The sequence below is a fragment of the Falco cherrug genome, chromosome 5 (assembly GCF_023634085.1).
Source record: "Falco cherrug isolate bFalChe1 chromosome 5, bFalChe1.pri, whole genome shotgun sequence".
Classification (NCBI taxonomy): domain Eukaryota; kingdom Metazoa; phylum Chordata; class Aves; order Falconiformes; family Falconidae; genus Falco; species Falco cherrug.
Genome location: NC_073701.1, coordinates 80,770,516 through 80,795,083, shown reverse-complemented (window position 1 = coordinate 80,795,083; position 24,568 = coordinate 80,770,516). Strand labels below are relative to the sequence as shown.

At 36.4% G+C, this 24,568-nt stretch overlaps 1 protein-coding gene across 1 annotated transcript in view; it reads left to right on the top strand.

Moving 5' to 3' along the window:
* CTTNBP2 (cortactin binding protein 2) overlaps positions 1-24,568 on the top strand; it is a 90,873-nt gene that overhangs the window by 15,540 nt on the left and 50,765 nt on the right. The window contains exon 3 of the mRNA XM_055712329.1: positions 19,176-19,400. Coding sequence (XP_055568304.1) covers positions 19,176-19,400 — 225 coding nt within the window. The remainder of the gene's footprint in view (positions 1-19,175; positions 19,401-24,568) is intronic.

Sequence of the window (24,568 nt, the reverse complement as noted above, 5' to 3'; positions counted from 1 at the left end):
CAAATTACTGCTTAATAGCTCATAGAAACTTAAAATAATGATCTTCTGACTGTGTTGTGGTTTTGTGACTCCTGGGGTGTGGTGGTTTTTTTGTTCTCATTTAAAAAATAGCTATAAAATTATGCACAGTTTGAGGTGTCGGTGAAAGAAATGAAACTCAAAAATTATACCCTATATCAGTTAGTACTGCTGCAATACTGTTTTTCTGACAGGGAGACAATGCCCTTGGATTTCAGAATTGTATTGTCTCAGGTGCTTGTCTTCTGGTTGTTTATTTACAATGTATTCATTGTATCATAAAATGAATTTGTAATTTATGACTTCAGGTTTAATTTCTCTTAGTGCTAGCAGCCATCAGAGAAGATGGCTACTAACTCCTCATTTAACACTTTTAAGATGTTGTGTAACTTTTTCTGCTTACGTAAAGCTTCGTTTCAAAAAGAAGAAAGAGTTTGTTACTCTGCTTGGAAAAGATTGACCTAGGGAATTTTAAGTCTGTTCACTGGATGTTGTTCCAGTGCAGAGTATTTATTCTGTCTATTCTGTGGTGTTTTGTTTTGTTTTTTTTTAAAAAAAAAAAGAATTGAGAAAAGCCAGGCCAGTAGTTTGGGATTATAGCAAGAAATCTTGTGAAATTAACTAGTCATCCCAGGGAGTGGGACTAGGGGAGAAGATAAGTTTAGTTAGTAAATTAATGGTGTTGGTGTAATAGATTTTCACTAAGGCACTTGAATTTTTGCCACATAACAAATCGGAGAGAACCAAACCCAAGGTGTCACATATAATAATTCTTTTTATTGCATCTTTGTGCATAATGTATTGTAGAGTTTCCATTGTATTTATATAAAGTTTTTATACCTTGAATTCTGCTTTTGCAATAAAAACTAAACTTCAAATCCAAAATGTGTTTGTAAGAAGTATGCAGATGACATCTGTGTACTTCCACGTTTTTACAATACATTGTTGTTCCTTTATAATATGCACAAGTGCAGATACACGAGGACGCGCAGCATTCCTATTTCTAAAAAAGGGCTGTTGTTTCCTGCTTCAGCAATTGAAACTTTATCTAACTGGATCGATGTCTCCTACTATTGCTGTAAAAGTAGTTTGGTGCTTCGATATAAACAGAGAAAGCTGAGGGGTTTTTTTGCCCTTTTTTATAGTATACTCTGATTTGTACAATACTGAACTCTCAGTATTTTGCTAACAAATCTCTGTCTGAAGACTATTTCTTTTTTGCGGGAATATTGGATGTCTGGAATTTGGAAGTTGGAGAAATTCAGATTTGAAAAAGTTACAGTAATTATCAACCACAGCAATTTAAATTGCTGGACAAGTTCAGCCCTATGAGGATCAACAGTCTTGGAAGAGCAGAACTTTGTCATGCTGAGGGTCAGATTTCCAGATCTATCCTCAAAGTGAACAGTTAATTTTCTGGAGAACAGCACCAGGATTCACCTCAGAGATGATCTTTGTGTAAATCTTTCTTATTAGCACTCTGATTTTGTAGAACTACTACACCAAATGAATTGAGATGGTTCTTTTTCAGTCTGGAACGTCTTTATTTTAGTAGCTCCATAATTAGGGTCGCACAGCAATTAAAATTAAATTCAGATTAACATTAAATCATTAAAGTTATTTCGTTAATGAGAAATAACATGCTGTCTAATTGCTTTTGGGAATGCATATAGTTAAAAAAGGAGGGAGACTTAACTATAGCTGCTGCTTCCATCTGTCTCAATTATCCAAATAAACTGTCTGCCTATAATAAGGGGATAATATATGCCTAATGTGGAGGTAATGTGTCCACATAATCAAAGCACAGGTCTGGTCTCCCACAACTGTGATCTCAATACAGCATTTATTTCATTGTGGGGTTTTTGGGTTTTTGTTGGTTTTTTTCTCTCCTAGCTGTAAAGTGGTTGCTATATCTGCCTGCTTTCTAGAGGATTTTTTTAAAGTGCGTTGACCCTCATGTGATGAATTGAAGTGCTAGCGTTAGTTGTCAAGCATGGAATTACAAACACTAAATGCTGCTTTTAGTGATGCTCTTTCATAAATTTAAATCATTAGTAGGTTATTTTTCATCTAAAATTTTAAAGACCAATTTAGTTGGGATTTTTGTTTTTTAAAAATAATTGTAATTACCTATGTAAATTTCATTAGGTGGTCAATGGTAAAATGAAAATTAATATTATACTTGCTTCTTTGGTGTGCATTAATTAATGTGAACAATGCAAATTCTTACCATACTAGATTCATTAATATACCACACTATAGATTTAGAGCAACATCTTTGGATTGTTGGGAAAAATCTCCAATGAAATAAAAAAAAATGGCTAAAAGAATTGTCAGTACCAACAACAGATACATTTTTGTTTAGTTGAAATTGACTACGCTATCAATGACATTGCTGTGGAGCAATGTCTTTTCTCCGAGCTTAAGTGAGCTCCAAGTCAATAGGTTCTGTGTTGTGATGGCGGAGTCAGGAGGACGGTATGAGAATGGCAAGGTGAATTTGGTTGTAGGTGTTTCTTCAGTGTTGTAAAGCCCTACTGTATTAAAATGTGGCTGCAACTTCCTCCGGCAGGAAACTTGATCTTCTCTGTATGTGTTTGTACTAACGTCTGTTGAATCTTTTAGCCAGTTTCCACAAAATCTGAAAGAAATGCTAAGCATTTCAGAAATCGGTAGTCATAAAACAAGGCAGCTGGGTAAGAAAAGTCATACTGTTGTTAGGGCCTTAGTTGAAGAAGGGCAGAGATTTGTGGTGTCATTTATTGAGCAATGTATATGAACTCTAGAACACAGAGTTAGGGAAAATCAGACTGTTATTGTACTGCTCAGAGAATTTAAGTTAGACTATGTAAGTTTACAAAAATATGAGGGAGGAAAAAAAATATCTCTGCTGTGGGAGTTAGTTCTGTCTGCATTGTGAGTACAGTATATCTCCCTGAATGTAAGCATTTTGACAGGCCTGCAGGCTAATCAATACAGCTGGAAATGACTCATACTTTTTATATTATGTCTGAGTAGCAAAGCCATATAAGGTGATTTCTGACTGCCCCTAGCAAGTCACGTGAGTTCTTGAAGAGCCGCGGTTGAGTTTTGTGATGAAGTGTGGATATTAATGTAATGAAATAAGTAGATCAAAAGACAGAAATTAATGTATCATGTAATAATACCTCATAGATACATTTAAGTTTCATAACATAACCCGTTCTATTAGCTTTACCTTATAAAGCTTCCAGTTTAAAAAGACAAGGTTAAACAGCCTTTAGAAAGTATAGTGATTACTGTGTAGAATCTGCAACATGTCTTTAAATTTGATAATGCATAGTATGTTGAATACCAGTTTTCCGGTTCCAACTCTCATTAATCATTTTAGAACTACTAGGTTATCAGTACTCAATTCCATGAGCAATTCAGTATTTTAAAGCAAGTTTAAAAAAAAAAAAAAAGTTTAATACTTTTTAGGAGGATCATTTGTTTTGAAATGATGGGGTGGTTTCAGAAATTTCTTAAATAACTAGCTGCAATGAAAAGACACTCCATTTCCAAGGTTATAGTGGTATAATCCAACATTGCTTCACAACTCTGCTCCGTTTTTTCTGGAAGTATATGTGTGTGTGAATGAACTGCTTGGGTGAACTACCTTGGGATTCAGACCAAGAGCGCAGTTCTGAAGAAATTCTCCCCATCGTCTCCACCTCGCTTTGATTTGCCTCACAGACTACTGTCAGGCAGTGTAAACTGAACGGAGAGCAGAGCTAGTCCTAAGATCTCCTTCAAAATGGTAGGACTATAGGCACATCCCCAGTATCGATAAGTTACACGTTAAAACAGAATTATTACCAACACCAGAATTGTCAGTTGTATATGGATATATACAAGTTTTTATCCTCAGCTACTACACAAAGTCGACAAGACTACAAAGTTTGTTGCTCTACATACTTGTTTCTGTTGTGCTACACTACCTGCTAATGTTGACATAATCATGTATACCTATAAATGCCATTTTCCAGGGTTGTTTGTGTAAATACAGTAGGAAATCTGAGTTGTTTTGGTCTAGATTTTCTTAAAAATTAACTTTATATCCCCATGTTCACTTTTTAAAACCAGAAATTCCCCAGTGCTTTCTACAGTTGCAGTCATTCTTGAATTGAAGAGAGATGGACCTTGCTTGTGAAATTGCCAGATGGGTCATTGTAAAATGACTCTTTCTCCCCAAAGGGCAGAATGCATTTTCTGCTCAAGCTAGTTTGATTTCAAGCCCTGAGCTGTGCATTGTGGAAGGCTATTATTAGTAAACTTAACTTTCCATTTCAGCCAACAATGATTAGGCAGTGAACAGTATAGTTTTATTTTGATCTCATTGAAAACATGAACTATTTTGATAAGTCATGTATATATATTTCTGTACTAATTTTGCATTTTTTTAAATTTGTGAGAAGATCAAGCAATATTAAAAAAACCCTGAGTGTATCATAGTTTGTCATAACAGCATACTATGTAACAATGTTAGGTTTTTGGTGGGTAACAGAGAGTGATACTGGAATAACTCTGCAAAATGTGGAGCCCTTCAGGCCTGGTTCTGCATTTTCAGTAATGAATTAGCTGTTCCCTGGGGTGGGGTGGGGAAGGGGGTAAATATTAAATAAAATATTTGGAAGGAGAGCTGCAGATACTTGCAAGCTATACTTGCCTAATTTGACTTGTCTGCTTCCCAGTGAGTTCTGTCTAGCAAAGGAGATTCCTTCACCTGGCCAAGGCACACTTTTGCCTACCACAGGTTGAAATTTTAGTTATGAAAATTTCATTTAGATAGTTTGAGTTTTAGTGTCCTTTTAATGTTATTTATTGTCTTCTGCATCTTTTGATGGGATGATACTTTGTTTTGTGTGTACTCTGTAAGTAATATGTTAAAACAAAATATTACCCACACAACAATTATCAGTTGTATATGGATAATTTTTTTACCCTGAACTACTACACAAAGTCAACAAGACTGCAAAGTTTGTTGCTCTACAAACTTGTTTTAGTAACAAAGTCAGCTTGTACTATAAGATAGTACTTCTAGGATGAACTTTGGAGTTAGAGGGGAAGAAACCTGGTAGCCATCAGGAAAAAGGGAACGAATCCATATAGTTTAGTTATCACATTGACTGATAGGTAAAAGAATTACATGTATATTAAGAGTAATCTGTCAAAGGAAGCTACACCACCTATAAACTATGAAGACCCTTACCTGTAGTAATTCTGTTTAGCTGTTGTGAATTTAAAATGCAAATCTGAACGTCTCCTATATGTATGAATCCCATGGCACGCTCGTACCAAAGAATGGAGCTAAGAGCGCACAGAAGGCAGCTTTAGAGGTTTCTGGCAGCCAGTAAGACAGCCTATTTTGTAGCAGGTGGCTTTGGAAATGGTGATTAGGTAGAAGGAGGAGCAGAAGATGTTAAACTGTAGTAACAGAAGGTTATTGTTGTAGACAGTATGATGGCAGTTGCTGGCCTTGGTGGCAGAAGTGAACCATGAAATAGAAGTCAGATAATGCTTTGTTTGCATTGTCATTTTTGCATGTTGCAATTTCTTTGCAAAAAATTAACTTTTACTAAATTTTTGGGAGGTAATGATCTGCAGTTTATGTCCTTGCTCATCTGATTGCTACTTTTGATTTATTGACTTTAATTATAGTGCATATGCATTTTCTTTGCTCTTAACAATAGTTTGTTTTTACCTGTCCAATGATTCTGGTTATGATTAAAGCTTTTACTTTCTTAACATTAGTTTATTGTAATTTTGTGAATATGGCTGACAGAGTTTTATTTCACTATCACAAACCGTTTAAAATCAATTACAAGGAAACTATGAAATATGAAGAAACCTCGGACAGGTTAGAGTAAATGATTTTTCAGTGCATAGTTTGGACTGATTTCTTCATCTGCATTTTATTTAAATTTGTAAAGTAATGCAACATGCTTTTTGTTCACCTCATTGAAAAAGTGTTGTTAGACATGACCTTAAAGAATGTTCAAATTTTTATCGCCCCCCCGTTTATGTATTTTAATGTATTGTAATTTTTTTTTTTAGTTTATATTATGTCAGCTAAATTTAGTTTTTATTAAATTACTTGACATGTTTTGATACACTGCTTTATTGCCAAACAATTCAAGAACCTAACACTGTTCCAGTAAATACCTGAAATACCTGTGTGGACCTCAGTTTTTGAGAATTGCATGACTGGTTAGAATGTAAGAAAATAGCTTTTGTTGTATGACAACAAAATGACCAAGGCTGCTGAAGACAGCATAGACTTCACAACATTTCCTGAAGTCCAGTGTTAATTGAAGGACAGCCTTATACCTTTATTCTTAATATTACCAGCATCCATGTTGCAAAAATTTGGAAATACTCTTTATAGTATTGGTGGATTGGCTTTCTATATAGCATCTTATATAAAGGATCATTTCAGGTATCTGTGAAAGTATTTACTTTCCTTATGTTCAGTGGTTTTTGTAGTAATAGTTCTGTAAGTGTGGATAACTAACAAAAAATACTTTTCTTTGCATGATGGAAGGTATCACATGAACTGTATTTAGACTTTCCTTCAAGTAGCATCTTTTGTTTCTTGCACTTTATTATGAATGGAACAGAGAGTCTCACCTTTTCCAATAGATGCTGGAGATGTAGCAGCAGCAGTCACTGAACTGATTAACTTTGTTGATCTGAGGGATCCTGGTATTTGACACATAAAGGCCTCTTCTAGAAGCCACTGACAAAACAAGTTTTCAGTTGCATTACATCACTTCTTGTGGTAGTTATTTGCTATGTGCCAAAGGGAGATAATAAACACTGAGCAAAGCAAAATTTTTGGTAAACTGTATTAAAACACTCCTGTATATGTGATGTTTTACTAAGCTTAAGCTTCACTATGCAGGTAAATAACCTTATTCCAAGTTCTCATAAAATTGGGGACTGTAAGTATGAAACTAGGAGACTAGTTTTCTATTATGAAAACTCTATGGCCTTGCATTGCAAACATCCTTTTCACTCTGTCGTTTAGAGCAGTGACTGTTAAACTGATAATAGTCTCTCTTTGTTTTTCACATAAGATCTGAATATCTTTATTGTTGCGAGGCACGTAATTACTGATCTAGCTGAAAATATTCTGCTGGTTTATTATTTGGATAATTGCTTTGCCTTTTCCACTTGATTCCTCCTACCCTTGTTTGATCTTTCTGCATAATCCAACATAAACTAGTGAGTAGAGATGCACACACTATTTGTAAAAACAATAAAAAATTCCAACATCACGTTGATGTAACTGTTTCTCGGTTTCTGTGATCTTTATGAATAATACAGCTGTGACTTCATTGTTAGAGTGACTTATTTAAAATGCTTTATCTGTTTGCCATCATTACTCATGTTGCTGACAATGAGAAATGCAACTGGGTCATCCTATCTGTATTATTATGTTAACTGAAATTTTCCATTTTTAGTTAAGGGAACATACACAGGATATTTTCTCTATGCCAATAAGTGGTACAGTTAATTTTGTTGATGGTAACATTAAAATGCAACCAGTAACAACGCTTCTTCCTTTTGTTTGTGTGTCTTCATCTTGCTGAAGAAAAACTGTAAAAGGTTTATTCTCTGTTCTTCCAAATAAATTATGATAGTAATTTATAAGAACTAATTATGAATAAGATAAGAGATTTGATTGGGGTCCTTTAGAAATTCAACACTTGTGAAGCTTTTCTCTCTCCCGCTCAGTTTTGATGCTGTTCTGACTGATGGATAGGTCTTTCCACCTGCAGCTCTTCCAGAGAGAGGCATGTGTCTTGGAATGTCTGGCAGTGTACTAAAAGTACTTAGCACTAGGTCTCTTATAAAAGCAGCATTCCATTTGTACAAATAAATAGAAAGTTTGAGAATATAGAGCAACAGTGATTATAGTGAGTTCTCTCTGAAATAGCAGAATAAAATTTTAGCTAGATATTGTGGAAATATAAGCTGTTAGATGGCAATTTTAAAACTGGTAACTTTTAAGTAATGGTATCTGTAAAGAGAGTACTAGCTGGAAAATTGCTTTACAGTTGTATTAAAGGGCATAAAAGCCAAGATATACAGTGCAGATCACTATTCTGTTTACTTTAAAATGTTCCATTCTAGAAATCAAATTTATTTAGTTAAATCCATTTGTTCGTTCAGCTTCAGTAGTTGTAGTAGCAAGAATAAAATTGTTCTTGTAGGTAATACATATCACTCTCACAATTTATCTTCAGTGAATACCAGAAATAATTAGAAAATACTGAATTCACTTACTATACCTCAAATTAATCTATATTGTTAATAGAATGACTATTTCAGTTGGAAGGGACCTACGATGATCATCTAGTCCAACTCACTGATCCATTCAGGGCTGGCCAAGTTAGAGCATGTTATTAAGGACATTGTCCAAAAGCCTCTTAATCACTGACAAGCTTGGGACATCAATTGTCTCTCTGGGAATCCTGTTCCAGTGTTTGACTGACCACCCCCTCGCTAAAGAAATGCTTCCTCGTGTCCACCCTGAGCCTACCCTGGTGCAGCTTTGAGCCATTTCCACACGTCCTATCGCTGGATACAGGGAGAAGAGCTCAGCATCTCCCTCTCCACTCCCCCTCCTCAGGAAGCTGCAGAGAGCAATGAGGTCACCCCTCCGCCTCCTTTTCCCCAAACTAGACAGGCCCAACGTCCTTAGCTGCTCCTCACGGGACATTCCTCCCAGCCCTTTCACCAGCTGTGCTGGCCTCCTCTGGACCCATTCAAGGACCTTCACGTCCTTCTTGAGCTGTGGGGCCCAGCAGCGCACACAGTGCTCCCGGTGAGGCCGCACCAGTGCTGAATGCAGGGGATAATCACCTCTTGCGAGCGGCTGGTTACGCCGTGTTTGGGGCACCCCAGGGTGCGGGTTGTCTCTTGGCTCCAGGGCACACAGCTGACTCGTGCTGAGCCTGCTCCCCACCAGCACCCCCAGCTTCCCTTCTGCGGGGCTCTTCTCCAGCCGCTCCTGACCCCGTTCGTATTTTTGCCTGGTGTTACTCCGTCCTAGGAGCAGAATCCAGCATTTTGACTTGTTAAATTTCATCCTGTTAATCATTGCTTAATGCTCCAATCTATCTAGATCATTCTGCAAGGCCTCCCGTCCCACGAGAGAGTCAACAGCATCTCCTAGTTTGGTATCGGCACCAACCTTGCTTGATGGTGCATCCAGATCATTGGTATATTGAACAGAACTGGCCCTAGACTTGGAGCCCGAGGAACACCGCTGGAGGCCGGTCTCCAGCCAGGTGTGGCCCCATTCAGTACAATGCTTTGAGCTCTGCCCTTCAGCCAGTCTTTCACCCAGGGAGCTATGAACCCACTCATCTCAGAGCCAGACAACTTGTCCGGAAGGATGCCATGAAGGACAGTGTCAAAAGCCTTTCTGGAATCCAGAAAAAATACATCCACTGCCTTTACTTCCACTAGGTGGGTCACAGAAGAATATCAAATTAGTTAAACAGGACTTTCCTTTTGTGAACTGATGTTGACTATAGCTGATGATTGCCACTCATAATTTGCATACAATTGCATTAAGCTAATTAAAGTTTGGTTACCATGTAATTGCCATACAGTAATACGGGATGATATTTTAGCTGAGATTTTGAGAGCTTGAAAACACAAAAATCCAAATGCTGTAAATTAAAAAAGAAGCACCAATTGATTTAGTTGAAGTTTTTCTGTTATGCCTTTGTTATGTTTTCTTTCTTACTGAGCTGAAGAAACTTTTAAACTGCTAAGCATGGAGGTTAAAGTGCTCTTTTTTGATCAGAGGTGAAGTCGTATTTCCTTCAATATTTCAGAAGAATGGCTGACATTTCCATGCAAAGAATTATGAATTGATTTGCATGAATTTGAACTATAGATCTGAATGTGCAAAAAACTTTAGATGACAAATGGTTACTTAAAGTATCCAGAAAGCTCAAGTCTCTTCTATCATTTGGGATTCACTATCAGGATGAAAATCTGTGTTATTTTCAGAGATAAATGTCTGGGTGGTTAGATAATCAGAGCATCGAATAGTGATACTTTCTTACAAAATACTGTCCTATAATTTTCAAATATTTAGGCATCAGACAAGAAGGCTGTCATAAAATAGGTCTAATGTCATTTTTATATAGAACATCTGGATGGTTCTTGTTAGTTAAAAACTTGGCTTGAGCTTTTTCTCCTTCATCATTTAGAAACTTAGTGCAAGGCCTGAGTTTCAACTCTTACATCTGTAAGAAGTGAATAATATTTTATATTGACTGTATTGTTTTTTTCTTGTTGGTACTGCTCTGTTAGTAACTGATCTTAGCTTTGTTATATGGCCTTTTCATTTTTAAATCTGCATCCTCAAAATAGTGGATTTTCATCACTCTAAGGGCAAAAATTTGTAATGAAGAGTTGGAAGCATGTGTATGTCTGTCCTGTCTGTATCTCTTTTATGGAGGTTTTTGTGAGGTAGCAGGGAGAAAGGGAGGGAGGTTGTGCTCCTTAGCAATGTTAGGGTAACAGTAAACAGGTACTATTGGGTGATACTCTCTTGGAGTCAGACCCCTAAGGAGGTTTGGGGTTGATCATTACCTTGGTTGTATAATTCTTCTTCAGTGCTTTCTGATATATTCTAAGTCAGGACTGTTTAAGTGTTAATTAATTAAATGTTTGTCCTCCTATACACAGAGAGATTTCAATTAGTCGTTAGGCATGTTGTGCTTTCGTTAAGTCTGCTTTTTAGTGCAGAGAAGAGGAAACTGAACGGCTTTTTGCAAACCACTTTAATATTTGGCTGCTTGGCATGAAATAATCTGGTTTGTTGTTTTTATCAACACTAGGTAAGATCTGACCTTTTGTGCCTTATATTGATGGGTTTGTATATCTTCTTAAGTGGAGGTTAGTGAGGATAGCCTTTTAAAACAACATACCGTCTTATTTCAGAGCTTTCTTTTTACCTTAAAAAGTGTTTTTTTAAAAAGCTGGGATTTAAAGCTATGTGATTCTGAGAGAAAGGGGTACTTTGTGAATTAGAAAGTTTTGGAAAAGTTCTATGGGTTGTTGTGTATAAAAGAATAATGCAGTGTTTTGTTGTTACTCTTATTTTAATGATTCACACTTGGGATAACTTTTCTGGAAAAACTGATTTTATCTCCGCTTTCATGCAGCCTACTTCAACTGTAATAAGTTTATTTATATAGCTTACGACTGTTACGAGAGACTGCTCCAAGATAGTTTTGAATGTTTTTTTCTGAGTATGTGTGCCTTACATTAAAAATTACTCAACAGGTATATTTTATTTTCTTAGTAGCTCTACCAAAAGACTTGAATTCTTTCATGATCCTGATCAGTCATATGTAAAGAGCATTTTTTATAGTATTAAACAATTAATTATGCTCTGAGAGACCTATATAACCTGTATGTTGGTTTTGTTTCCTTTGCTGATTGCATCCTACCATTTCTCAATTCTTTCTACTGTTTTTACTGTTTTTGAACTAGCAGCCTGTTAAGATCATCAGTTTTCTTCAGAGAATTTCCATTCTTTTCATCCTTAAAGTGTATGTACAAATTTTTGTCTTATGATACATGACACTTAACATGGAAATGACAGTTCAAATATATTGGCCAAATGTTTTTCATATAATATTGAGTTCATTAAAATCTAAATCACTTGTAGACTTTGCATAGGTATGCACTGTCACAGTGCTGAAGAAAGGTATTTAGACTGTAATTAAGAAAGAAATTGAGTATCATGTGTATTGACAGAAATCATGCTGCAGGATACAATTTCTTCATCTGTGATTGATGTTTACATTTCCATGTTTAGTTTGTTCTGTAAAGTTTTATATGGAAGTAACATCCGATATGGTACTTTGAAAACATTCATTTACATCTGCTTTAAAAAAAAACCTACCACCAAAGAGGCCACCAAAGACTCCAAACAGTATTGTGAAACAGAATTGCTAGCATTCTTTAAAGATGCATTCTTAATAACTCTTAAAGTCACTGATCATATGATTCTTAATTAATCATAGTAACACATCATATCCCCCACCCCTGTATTTTGCAGGTATCTCTCTGAAAGTACTGCTTTTATTATGAGTATATAGAATCATAGAATCATTTAGGTTGGAAAAGACCTTTGAGGTCATCAAGTCCAACCGTTAACCCAGCGCTGCCAAGTCCATCACTAAACCATGTCCCTGAGTACCGCATCTACAAATTTTTAAATACCTTCACAGATGGTGATTCCACCACCTCCCTGGGCAGCCTGTTCCAATGCTTGACCACCCTTTCAGTGAAGAAATTTTTCCTACTATGCAGTCTAAGCCTCGTCTGGTGCAACTTGAGGCCATTTCTCTTGTCCTGTCGCTTGTAATTTGGGAGAAGAGACCGACCTCCACCTGCCTACAGCCTCCTTCCAGGTAGTTGTAGAGAGCGACAAGGCTCCCCCCTGGGCCTCCTCCTCTCCAGACTAAACACCCCCAGTTCCCTCAGCTGCTCCTCATAAGACTTGTGCTCCAGACCCTTCCCCAGCCCCGTTGCCCGTCTCTGGACACGCTCCAGCCCCTCTGTGTCCCTCTTGCAGTGAGGGGCCCAGAACTGAACACAGGGTTTGAGGTGCGGCATCACCAGTGCCCAGTACAGGGGGGTGATCACCTCCCTTGTCCTGCTGTTTCTGATACAAGCCAGGATGCTCTTTGCCTTCTGGCCTTCTTGGCCACCTGGGCACCCTGCTGGCTCATGTTCAGCCGGCTGTCAACCAGCACCCCCAGGTCTTGTATTGTTGTGTGGGGCTGGTGTGACCCAAGTGCAGGACCCGGCACTGAGCCTTGTTGAACCTCCAACAATTGGCCTTGGCCCATCGGTCCAGCCTGAGCAGATCCCTCTGCAGAGCCTTCCTGCCCTCAAGGAGATCAACACTCCCCGCTAGCTTGGTGTCATCTGCAAACTTACTGAGGGTGTGCTCAGTCCCCTCATCCAGATTGCCAATAACGATACACACACATATATATATTTATGTGTGTGTGTGCATATATAGCGTGTATATAACTTTCTATCAGCGATCTGGATGAGGGGGTTATACATACAATACATAATATATAAAAATTATATATATAATCCTATATTGTATATATGTATAGTGTATATATATACTATATCAATGAGATATATAGATTCATTAATAATTCTTTTGCTGAAGTGAATAGCTCCAGCAAATCATTTCAAGAGACTATAATTCCACTAAATAAGATTTATAAACATGTTCTCTTTCAGCCACCTTCCTCTTTTCAATAATCTATTAACCTTCCAATTTTATTTACAGTCAAGGGCTCACCCCCGTCTTTAACATAACACATAAGCTTTTACTGCCTCCTCTTCTGTGCTGGTTAGTTTTAGAAAATGTTTTACCAGTGCCTAATACATATGTCAAAAGAAAATATTAATATGAACATATCAACATCTGTTGAAACGATTTCAGTATATGTGGAAAGGGAAATTAATCAGAGGAACAAACGTTCCTGAAAGGAAGGAAATTTTGTTTAAGGGTTCTGGGGCAGCTTTAATTCAGTTCTATTGTTTCACAGCAGTGTAGGACATGCAGTCCTATTTTTGATGTTTATCATCACTTGCTTCATGGAAGACTTGGACTTGCTGAACTCTTAACTTGGCAGGTAAACGAAGAGGAAACTCTTGAGATATGTTGGGGGAATAATGCAGTGTTAACCTTAAAAATACTGTTGCTTATATATTCTGTTACTGGTTATGCAAGCTGAAAACTCATATCAGCAAATGTGTGCAACTAAGATCAATGTAGATTATTACTGAACATTACTTTTATAGTTAGTTTCCTTTATGTGATTTTTCAGGTTTCATTATTGATCTTATTATTTACTATTATTTTATATTTATTTACTATCTATTGGCCGTATTTGGTTTTCCTTGCTTTTTTAATGCTTTTAGCTTTAAGTCGACAGCTGGATACTGTGTGAAGACCTCCTTACCCCCTTGCATTCTTTTTTCAATAACAAGGGGGAAGAATCTAATTAGACTTCATAATCCTCAGTTTGGTCACTGAAAATATTTTTTTTTGTTCCTTCTGAAGTGGAACATCAGAAACAAGTGACTGCAGGCCAGTTCTTATACTGGATTTGCAGCTTTTTGCACAACCCATCATCCACATGCCTCCACTCGTTTTGTTCCTCTCCCAGCATGTGCCTCTGCCAGTCCTCATCTGCCTGTAAATGAGTGGGGTCAGTGATTGTAAAGGGTCAGCTTGAGAGATGGAAGTGTCCAGGAGGGAGCTGGATAGATGCATAGACATGACTTGTATGACTTTGTGTGAAAAAAGTTGGTGTAAGGGTGAATGAGGTGTCTTGCTGTATGTGGTACGAGACAGGCTCCCTGAGAGAGTAAGAAGCAGGTTATCTTACAGCCTGATCCTCCAGATTCTTGTTGGCCGCAGACATAGGAGAGAAAAATTGAGGGTAAAACTTCACCTTGTGTCACACAGCTGTGTAAGCCCTGGGATTGTTCAGTACTGATTTTTTATTTTGAATATAACAGACTAAAAGTTCTGTTTTCTAAGTCTTAAGTCTGTTTTCATGATCCAAAGCAAGACATAAGACTTGTTCCACCATTAAGTATTTGGTTGTTTTTCCTTCCTCTGAGACTACATTTCTGTCATTTGTTACTTGAGAAGATGGTTAGCATCTACACGACAAAAGTTAACCGTCCTAGAAGAAATCACTAATCACAGAGTAATTTAGCTTGCAGGCACCTTTAGAGATTGTTCAGTTCCATCTTCTGCGTAACGCAGGACTAATGTCAAACATGGATTGGGTTGCTTGTGGCCTTATCCAGTTGAGTTTTGGAAATCTCCTAGTGACAGAGGTTGTATGTTTTCCCAGTGCAACACGTTCCAGTTCTTATCTGCTCTCAGTGAGAAGAATGTGTGTCCAACTGCAGTTTCCCTGAATTAGATCATGGGACAATTGCTACCTGTCCTGTCAGCGTTCAGTGTCCAGTGTTTCTCCCTGGTTGTCTGTTTCACACTGAAAAGTCCTTTTTCTACTTAGCTCTTCCTTGAAGAGAAGCCATGTTGTACCTTTTGATCTTCTTTCACTCCTCTCTGAAGATGTTTTCCAGTTCTATTGTATTTTTTTAGTATAAATTTATAGTCCACTCTTGATCCAACATAATGCTATAGACCAGCCTGTCCATAAAAAACCTTGGAGTTTTCATTCTTTTTAAGTAGTAGTTGCATCCTGATTTTGGTCTACTTGTTTAATGTTTCAGATCCTGTGTAAGGATTTGAAAGCTCTGTATAAATGTGGTGTTCCTTCTGGACTTAATTAAAAAGCTGTTGTAAATAAGCTTAAGTTTTTACTCTATTGCAGTAGTGAATTTAGTTAATTAACTACTTAAAGGGGGTTTTTTTCTTCGTTTTTAGATCTTTTCCCTTTGTGTGTGTTTGCTGTCACTTTTCATTAGCAGTTACCTGTTGGAGGATTTAGCTTAAGTCATAATTTTGTGTACAGCTGGCGTAGGGTGCAAAAAGAATAGTTTTCCATGGCCATTTTTTATACCTTTAAGTACTTTCAATCTCAGTCTTTCCATTAAAAGGCTAGTCGCTGTGCAAGTGGGTATGTACAGAAAAATATAGCTCAGGGTTTATAAATTCATATAGCACCTTTCACAGCGCAGCAGTCCTGATTACCTCCTATGGGTGCATATTCTGTTTGGTTTTGAAAATTTTCTGTTTGAAAATGCATTCAGTGAATTATTCACTGATGAACTTTTTAAATGTTATTTTCTGTATATATAGTTGTGCAATTGAAGTTAATACACGAGACAGTACTAATGCTGTTTTAGCACAACCACCAGATTATGCAGAGCCTATTTTAGAGGATTAATTACCCGTATGACATTAGACTGTACATTCCCCAGATAATAAGTGCCATAAAAAACAGATATCTTGATATTGCTACTAGCTCTTATGACTGGAAATTCAATGCTGAAAGGTGGTGTAACAGAAAATTTTCTAATTCTAATATTTCTATTTCTCTCATCTGGTGTACTTTAGTGACATGCAAAGGAACAGAAGTATTATTTTAGGGGCTGGAGGAATCGTGTAAAAAAAAAACAACCCAAGCCTAGCTTTTCTTTCTGCCACTTAGTGCCTAAGTTTTGAGAAACTACTCTTTGATTCCCTTCTACCAAGCTTCTGCTTTATCTTTTATTCTGGTATCTTCATTTGAAATCATGCTCATCCCATAATTTTATTTTATATGTTTAGTTCTTGTATAGAAACATGTAAACATTGTTTTAATATTTTGCATTTAGCTCCCTTTTGAGTTGGAAGCATCCTGACACAACTTGGCTGTTAATGGTTTGAGAGTCGCCAGTCTGTTTTATCCTGTGCTTGAAGGTATATAGTTATGGCTTCAGCCCTACAGGGTCTGTCATCCCAAACCACGTGCTGTTCAAGACCTATTGGTTTTTTGACAGTCTTAAGCTTTCAGATTTTCCTGTAGCCATTTAATTCTTAATGCCAGCAGATTGTTTTGATTTTCATTGGGATGAAGCTCAACTCTTCTGTGTAGTTTCATCTTTTCCTTATTTAATGAATCTGGGCACCCCATCCTGTTACTATTTTGGCAGGTGGACGCTGAACCTTTCTTTTCCTTGCTTGTTCTGTTAATAGCTATGCATGTTAGAGAACATATCAAATACATTCATATTGCATGCGTACAGCATGTGCTGGTCATAGAAAAATTGGAAAATACACATTATTTCACTGGTTGTCTGTGTTTCCTTAAAAGCATGAGTGGTTGCCTTTGCCTGTGAGATCAGTTAATCTGCTTGGCTTCTTTTTTTGCTGTTGGCCTCTGGATTGAAGGATGGGGGCTTTGGTGGTCTTTTTTTGTTGTTTACAGCTGAGCTGCTACATCAGTGGTTTTTCCTTTACTTTCATGGCTCACTTTCTTTATATAAACTAAGTGGCTTTTACACTGCTGATAATTTATATATAGATTGTGCCTCCATCTCCATTAATATTCTTAACCTGCTTGGGTTTGTCATCTTGTTTGGCTACTTAGCACTCTAATCCATTTAGGGTCAGGTTTTTGGTTTTGATTGTTTCTTTTACATGAAGGTTGAATTCCTAAGCTGCATACTGTCCTGTAACTTCAGTCTATGGAACCAGGAGCTACAAATATAGCCCCTCCCCACCTGGCTTTGTAATATTACCTTTGAAACCATCTATTTTATTTTATTTTAATTTAAAATCTAAGTTAAAAATTAAGGGATTAAAATATTAGACTAATTAGGGGTTACTTGCAAGGCAATTTATAAAAACCCCAAAGTTCTATCAGCTTATTTTTGTCTCTTCGACCAATTATTACCTGACTCTGTAAACCTAGCTATACTTTCAGTCTGAATGAACTCTGTGAGCTTTTTCTAAAGTTATGCCCCAAAGGCCTGGGTTTTTTATAAATATTTTCAAGTTCTATTTATACTATCAAATTGAAAAATAGGCTAAAAGTATTTCAAGCATCAGAATATGTAGGCACACTCATTTCTGTTGCAGTCAAATGCTCTTTTACCTTTTGATTTCCCACAACAGTTCAATTTTGCAGACAATATATAGGGAAAAGTTGGGCATTCACTAAGCTGTGTTATTTGTAGTTAGTCTCCGGACAGTTTTTCTAACATAGTTCTTATGTTCTTTTTTGGTTTCTCATGCCCTGAAATGTGCGTTACCTCTTATGATCTTTACATATGTTTCAGTTTTAGCTTCTTCAAGCTTTCCAAAGGATTTATGAATCTATTTGGTAACCATTAGGCCTGTATCTCATGTTTTGTATCTCAGAAATGGCTTATTCATCCTCTTTTTTGCTTATTCAAAACTGAATTTGAACCTAATCACAAATAAATCTTGTATGCATTTTTTGAGAGATTCCTTTTTCTGATGGTCTTTCTATGCACTGTTTTGTTTAGGTTTTTTTCTGATTTTTTGAGACTTCTTCAAAGAGCTCTTCTGGTGACTCTTTTAATTTTTAAAGAAAGAAATCTTAATTTTCTTCCAAAACCTGTGCTATAATGGTTTGGCTGTCTACATTCTGCTTTCTGTTATATGTGCAAGCACAAAACCACCACAACAAAATTTTAGAAATAATTGGATCTTTCTGGTGGTGTTTTGGTTTGGGTTTTTTTTGGTTGGTTGGTTTGGTTTTCTTTTACCCCCACAAATTAGATGGGTCTTAAGCCTGAGATTTTGGAACAATATTTTCTATTAATATTGTTAGAAGTCAGTACTTATCTGTGGCCGTCCTGTGCACTGTGTATTAAATGTATAAAAATACCTTCTCTGAAACTGATCTTGTTTTCTTGTTGGGCTGAAGAACCAAAAATTTGTCAAGCAAAACTACCTCTGATCTTTATTGTTTAATTATTTTTTGTTATGACAATGATGTGTTGTACTGTAGTTTGGAAATATAAATATGTTTTAAAATAAAGGTATGGAGAAACATGATCATTAATTTCTTCCTCAACAGAGATATGGGAAATGTCTTTATTTCAGATAAGTCATGGTGGTATTTTTGCTCTCTGCTTGTCTGCTATTACTTATCAAAATCTCTGTATGTATAAACATACTGTCAGATTTTTTTATTTCAAAAATATTTATTTTGGTACTGCAGTAAACACCCAAAGCATGTTTTCATATCTTTTACTAGCATCATTTTAATATACAGAAATAGAAAACTTTTATTTTAGAATGTTTTTCTTCCTTTTCCTCTCTGTGTATCAGCCAATTTACAAGTTGTTATTTTCATGATACTTTTGACAATGATCCAGATTGGTATTTCTGTGTTGAATTGAGAAGGGGGCATGTTTTTTATGTAGTGAGTTGTATTGACTATAATGAAATCTGTGTGCAACGTATCTGACTATTTCTTTTAGAGCTTGTAAATGAATACCTAAAGGAAATATTAAAAAAGCATAAATAAGTAACATAACTTTCCCTGTGGTTTAGATCTCTTCTATGTGTGGATGAACTCCAAAGCATGCATTTAGTTTTATTTTTGTCTGTTTGTGTTTTTTGTTAGGCCCGGCGCAAAGAGGTTTTTATCCAGGAGCGATATGGAAGATTTAATCTGAGTGACCCATTTCTGGCTCTTCAGAGAGACTTTGAGGCAGGTGCTGGTGATAAAGAAAAGAAGCCAATATGCATGAACCCTCTGTCCATTTTAGAAGCTGTTATGGCTCACTGCAGGAAAATGCAAGAAAGAATGTCAGCTCAGTTGGCTGCTGCTGAAAACAGACAAAAGAAGGTATCCTGCTACTAACTTTTTTTCCTTTTCCCTGTCCTGACTTGTTCTTTCATGCCCCTTTTTTAATTTGCATCTTTGTCCAACTTGGTTATCATTGCAAGTGTTAAAATTTTATCCTTAATTGTCATATATAGTGAGGTGCTGATTTTCTGGTGATATTTTGTGTGCACACATCTCATTTGTTCTGTGAATTTAGCTCTACTTCTGGAATAATGAAGTATAACTGGTGCAAGTCGATGCAGTATACAAGTGGATAAGTCAGCATGAGCTGAGAAAGCATCATAACAATACATTTTTAAACCAACACCATTGAAGCCTAGAGAAGCTACTGTTATTTTTGTTCTAACCTAAATAGCATAAAATAAATAATTTATTTGCATTTTATACTAGGTGGCTCTGTTTCATAAATCAGTAAAAATAAATTATAACTCTAAAAAATACTTTTTTTATATATTTAGAAAATTGCTGTAAAGAAAAATATACTTTGGAACAAGTATGTTGCAAAAAAAGAGGCTCATATTGAAGATAAAACAATGTCATTTTGAAAGGGAATGGTTGGTTGCATGTATTTCACTAATACGTAAGTCATACATTCCTAAGGCATAGCTAAATATGCATATGTTGGAGAGGGGTTTCTGAGAGAAAAGAGGGGAACGGTAACTTAATAGGCTAATCTAGACCAGGCATTTTGGAATAAGTATAAAAGAGTAGGCATTGAATTGTCCTCGCTGGGTATAAGATGGGTAGAATGTCTTCAGTAGCTGTGAAATACCTTTTGGTGACAGTTTCATATTGATGTTTAAAAAAAACCCAACAATGCTAAGACAAGTGACATAAAATTGATTTTGGTAGTAATTGTTCTTTGGGAAATAACATACACACAAAAGTACTGGAAGTATGCTGGAAATACATGCTTAAATTAATTCAGCAAACCTTTTCTTGTTATTTTAGCTGTATTGTTAAGTTTAAGCATCCCTTCTCTGTTAAAACTTCAGAAAAACAAAAAGCATGAATAATACTAGACTGTATGTATGATACATGAGTCTTGAAACAGTGCAATGGCCTGTGTAGTGAACTGTTACTTTTACTTACCTAGCACTTCTTTTTGACGGCTCTTAAATGTTAGTTTTCTTTTTTAAATGCTTTGTAAGTAAATTGAGATTTTGGAGAAGGGATTGTCTCAGCATAAAAGTGAGAGAGTAAGCTTCCTAATTCTGACTGAAGAATGATATTGGGAGAGACACTGACACATCTGCCTGGACAATTGGGTTAGTTTCTTGTTTCAGTGCATGGCAACAAGTCTCTTCTTGCTCCTAAATTCTTCATCTATCTCTGGCTTTTAGTATATGGACAGATACATGCCTGTAAGATGAGCTTACAATATTGAGAACGTGTCTCAAAGTCAGGGTATTGATATGTAAATTCTGTTTTGTCCTTTTTTTAGCCCAGGTTTATTACCGAAGTCGGTATCTGTATGCTTGTCTTTTGTCTCCTAGAAGAATACATGAGATAATTTTTTTAATCACTATTTTAAATAGTTTGATCTTAATTTATTTTGCAGTTTGATTCTTACTTTGAGAAGTACCTAAACCCCTAGTACACTCAAACCTAGTCTATAACTTTCAAGCTAAACTTGAAAGTGTTACACTTGAAAGAAACTAATGTTCTTTGAAAATGTATTATTATAATTCTACCATTTTACTCCTTGTAACAAATAGGAAATTTAAATAACACAGGATTTGAAAACAAGCTACATGGTGCTGAGCAGCCATGTGCATGACTGTCTGCAGAACTTGCATCTTCCTCTTTTAAAGACAAATGCTATTTGGAGAGGGAACTGTTTTAACTCTTTTGGGTTTGTGGTGACAGATGACACATCTCTCAACCATCTCAGTTCATTCACAAACCATTTATCCAGTGTTTTACCTTCCCTTAGTTCCACATTTTCCAGTCTATTCTTCATGTCTCAGATCCCTGTGTGGAAAAGAGTAGTGGAGGTATTTTGAGGGATTTCTAGAAATGTTTGACAAGGTAAATGACCCAATGTAAGAAAAAACCCACAGTTAAGCCTAGACAAATGTGACCGAAATACAGAGCCAGCTGCACCTCCTCCCTCCAAGAGTGATTCTTCCTTCTCTAAATGTGTGATGCCTCTATCTTTGTGTTTGGAATTGCCTCACGGTCTCGCTCTTACACTAAGTAATGAAGTAGGTGTACAGCTGTGTTTGTCGTCTTTGGAAATTACTGACATTAAACAGGCTCAGACCGAACTTTTATTCCTGGGGACTTGTTAACTGTGAATGTAGTGACCTTAAAAACATTAGTTGAATAAAATTTTTATTTGATCATAAAAGACAAGTCATAACAATGTCCCAGAATGTAGAAAAAAAGGGGCGCGCACAAAATGACTGTCAGTCATAAGTTTACCATATACCAAAAGCCTAATCCCCAGATGTCATCTGCTTTGTGTTAAGTCTCCATCCTCTTCCATATCTTTGAATGCTTTTTCTGGAGCTGTTATCAAACTTAATTTTGAATTAATTTCCTGGGAACTCAAAACCAGGTAATCAAAATGACAGTTCCTGATTTTTGTCAATAGTTTGCAGAGAAGTTAATATTGGGATGCACATTCAAAGACAGACAAACATGTTTGTTGAAAGAGGCCAGTTGATGTGATTTCATCTAACTTTGTGCTTAAAGCAAATTGTCACCAGCAATACATCTGTTTATCTGTGAATCTGTCTTTCTGAATGCTGAAGACCCCCAGGAATGGCAATACTGCAGCCTTTCTGCACTACTATCCTTGTGAAGAACTTTTTTCCATGACTAAGCCCCTTAAAGGACAATTTTTCATGTTAACATCTTGTTACGGGGCCCAATCTGCCACTACCAAGAACTTGACTCTGTCATCACTGTAAGGACCCTTCAAAAGGAGTGGTATGTTGCTATTAGATCATCCTCAGGCTTTTTCACTAGATGAAGCAAGCCAAACTCCCTCAGCGTTTTTTCACAAGGCATGCACTCAGTCTCTCACCTTTGAAGGGCCTTTGCTGGTTCGTTATTTGTGGGACACTATATTTTTCTCAGTATCCTTTTTTTTACACCCCTTTTAAATCCTTCTTGGACACAGTTCCACATGTTTACATTACTGATATGATTTAGTATATGCATATAGTTAGTACACTGCAAAAATTAGGTCATAGTTAGTTCATAAACTCATAAATAATTACAGCTAGTTCCAAAGCTGATTTCATCCCAGTTATATGTTACAATCTGCTTGTGATTATTTGAAAGTAATGTAATTTCACAACAGTTAATTTATAGAACTAGTCCCTCATCTGAAAGCAAAATGGAGGAATAACAAAGTGTAGAAAATCTTGATAAAAAATATTTTCACTATAATCTTACTGCAGGGTCAAGCTTTAGAAATCATATATATTTCTCATGATTTCTGTATCTGTTTTAACAAAAAAGAAACTGTTGAATGCTTTGCTGTTACTGCTGGGTGCTCCACTTGCTTTGAAATGCTTGTGAAGCATCCAAATGCTGTTGGATGCTTTGAAAAAAACCAATGAAATGCTTGGGGAAAAAAACCAGTTTTTCTACAGGTGAAGAACTATGAATGTTCTTAATACGGTGTCGTCTTCATAGCTTGTTAGTTTAGTTTGCAGCTGTACTGTCATTAACGTAACTGAAGAGTTGTTACTGATACTGTTTGTTTAGCAATGACTAAGAATGCCATATCTTATTTTTTATGTATTTAACACTGTTTTTAAGAAAGAGTGAACTTGTTTTTGTGAAATGCATTGTACAGAGTGTATTGGTTAACCCGGGATGAAGCTCTAAAACCCCAGTGGAGCCCCTCCACTGCAAAACAGTTTTTGAGATATCTGAAGCTAAGGTGTCATTTATAATATAGGTATAATTTCCCATAGTGATCTCTTGCTCGTAGTTCACTGTTTCTTATGATAATGGTATGATTTCAGGAACAAATTTTACTATTACTATAAGATAAATCACACCAATATTGCCATCACCTCTTTATGCTTTTTCCCATTCTTCTGAAGAAAATGGGAGAGAAATTTACAGTCGGGTAATATGGTTAGAAATGTCAGGAGACTGAGACTCATGTTTATCTGTAAGTGTAAATTCATGCAGGATTTATTGTTTGTTCTCTCTATGTCATTTCACTTGCCTTAATTTTTAAGTGTTTTCTTGCATATGAGGTTTTACTTATCATGTGCGAAAAAATTATCCTGAGGACAATGACCTATAGCAGGTGGGATTTATTTCTATTACAACTGCAAACTCTCTGTCTCTTGTGCTCACTTCTTGGTGGCATGAGTGTCAACCCTACTCTATGGTGTAACTGGAGAGTTTAACTGCTGTTTAGTTAAAAATGAATTGTAGACACACGTTCAGTGGAAAAAGCTTCCAGAGCTAAGAAATTTCATCTGCTATTGGAGAGGGCAGGGAATAGCGTGCTGTAGCAACAGGCTTCTGAAAAACTATTTTATTGTAGTGCCTGGGTGGTTTTTTGCCTGTGTGTCTGTCTGGTTTCATCTAGCAACCAAGACAGTATTTTAAGCATTGACTGAGAGGAGATATGCCGTAGCTGTTGCTGATGCCCTAAATATGGCTATTGCTAAGCCGTATAGGAAGCTACTGCATCAGTATGTGAAGGGAGGAGCAGGAAGAAAGAAATCAGTTTTTCTTTTGTTGTGGTTTGACCCGTGTAAAAGTTTGCTTGGGAAATACAAAGCAATTTAGGTTACATTATTACTAGTAGGCATTTCATAAAATGGTGCATTAACTTATTTTTCCAGCACTTTTCTAGAACAGGGTCTTTGAATGAAAGCATAATCAGCAAACAAGATGAATTAGAGGCGATGACTGTATGAATGAGGGGAAAAATTACTCTTATCCATTAGCTGCCCATAGTAGGTAGATTTTTGATTCTAGCTTATAACATAGTTTATACATCACTATGTCAGTGCGACCTTCTGCTGTTGAGAAGTACAGGAAGGTATTTGTGCCTGTGCCAAAAAGTCTCAGAAATGAATGTCTTATGAGCATGATGGACTGTGTATTTCAACCCTAATCTTCTTTAATCTGATGAAGACCTAAAACCTAAACCTTTCATTTCTGGGCTCAAAGTTTTTTTGCAA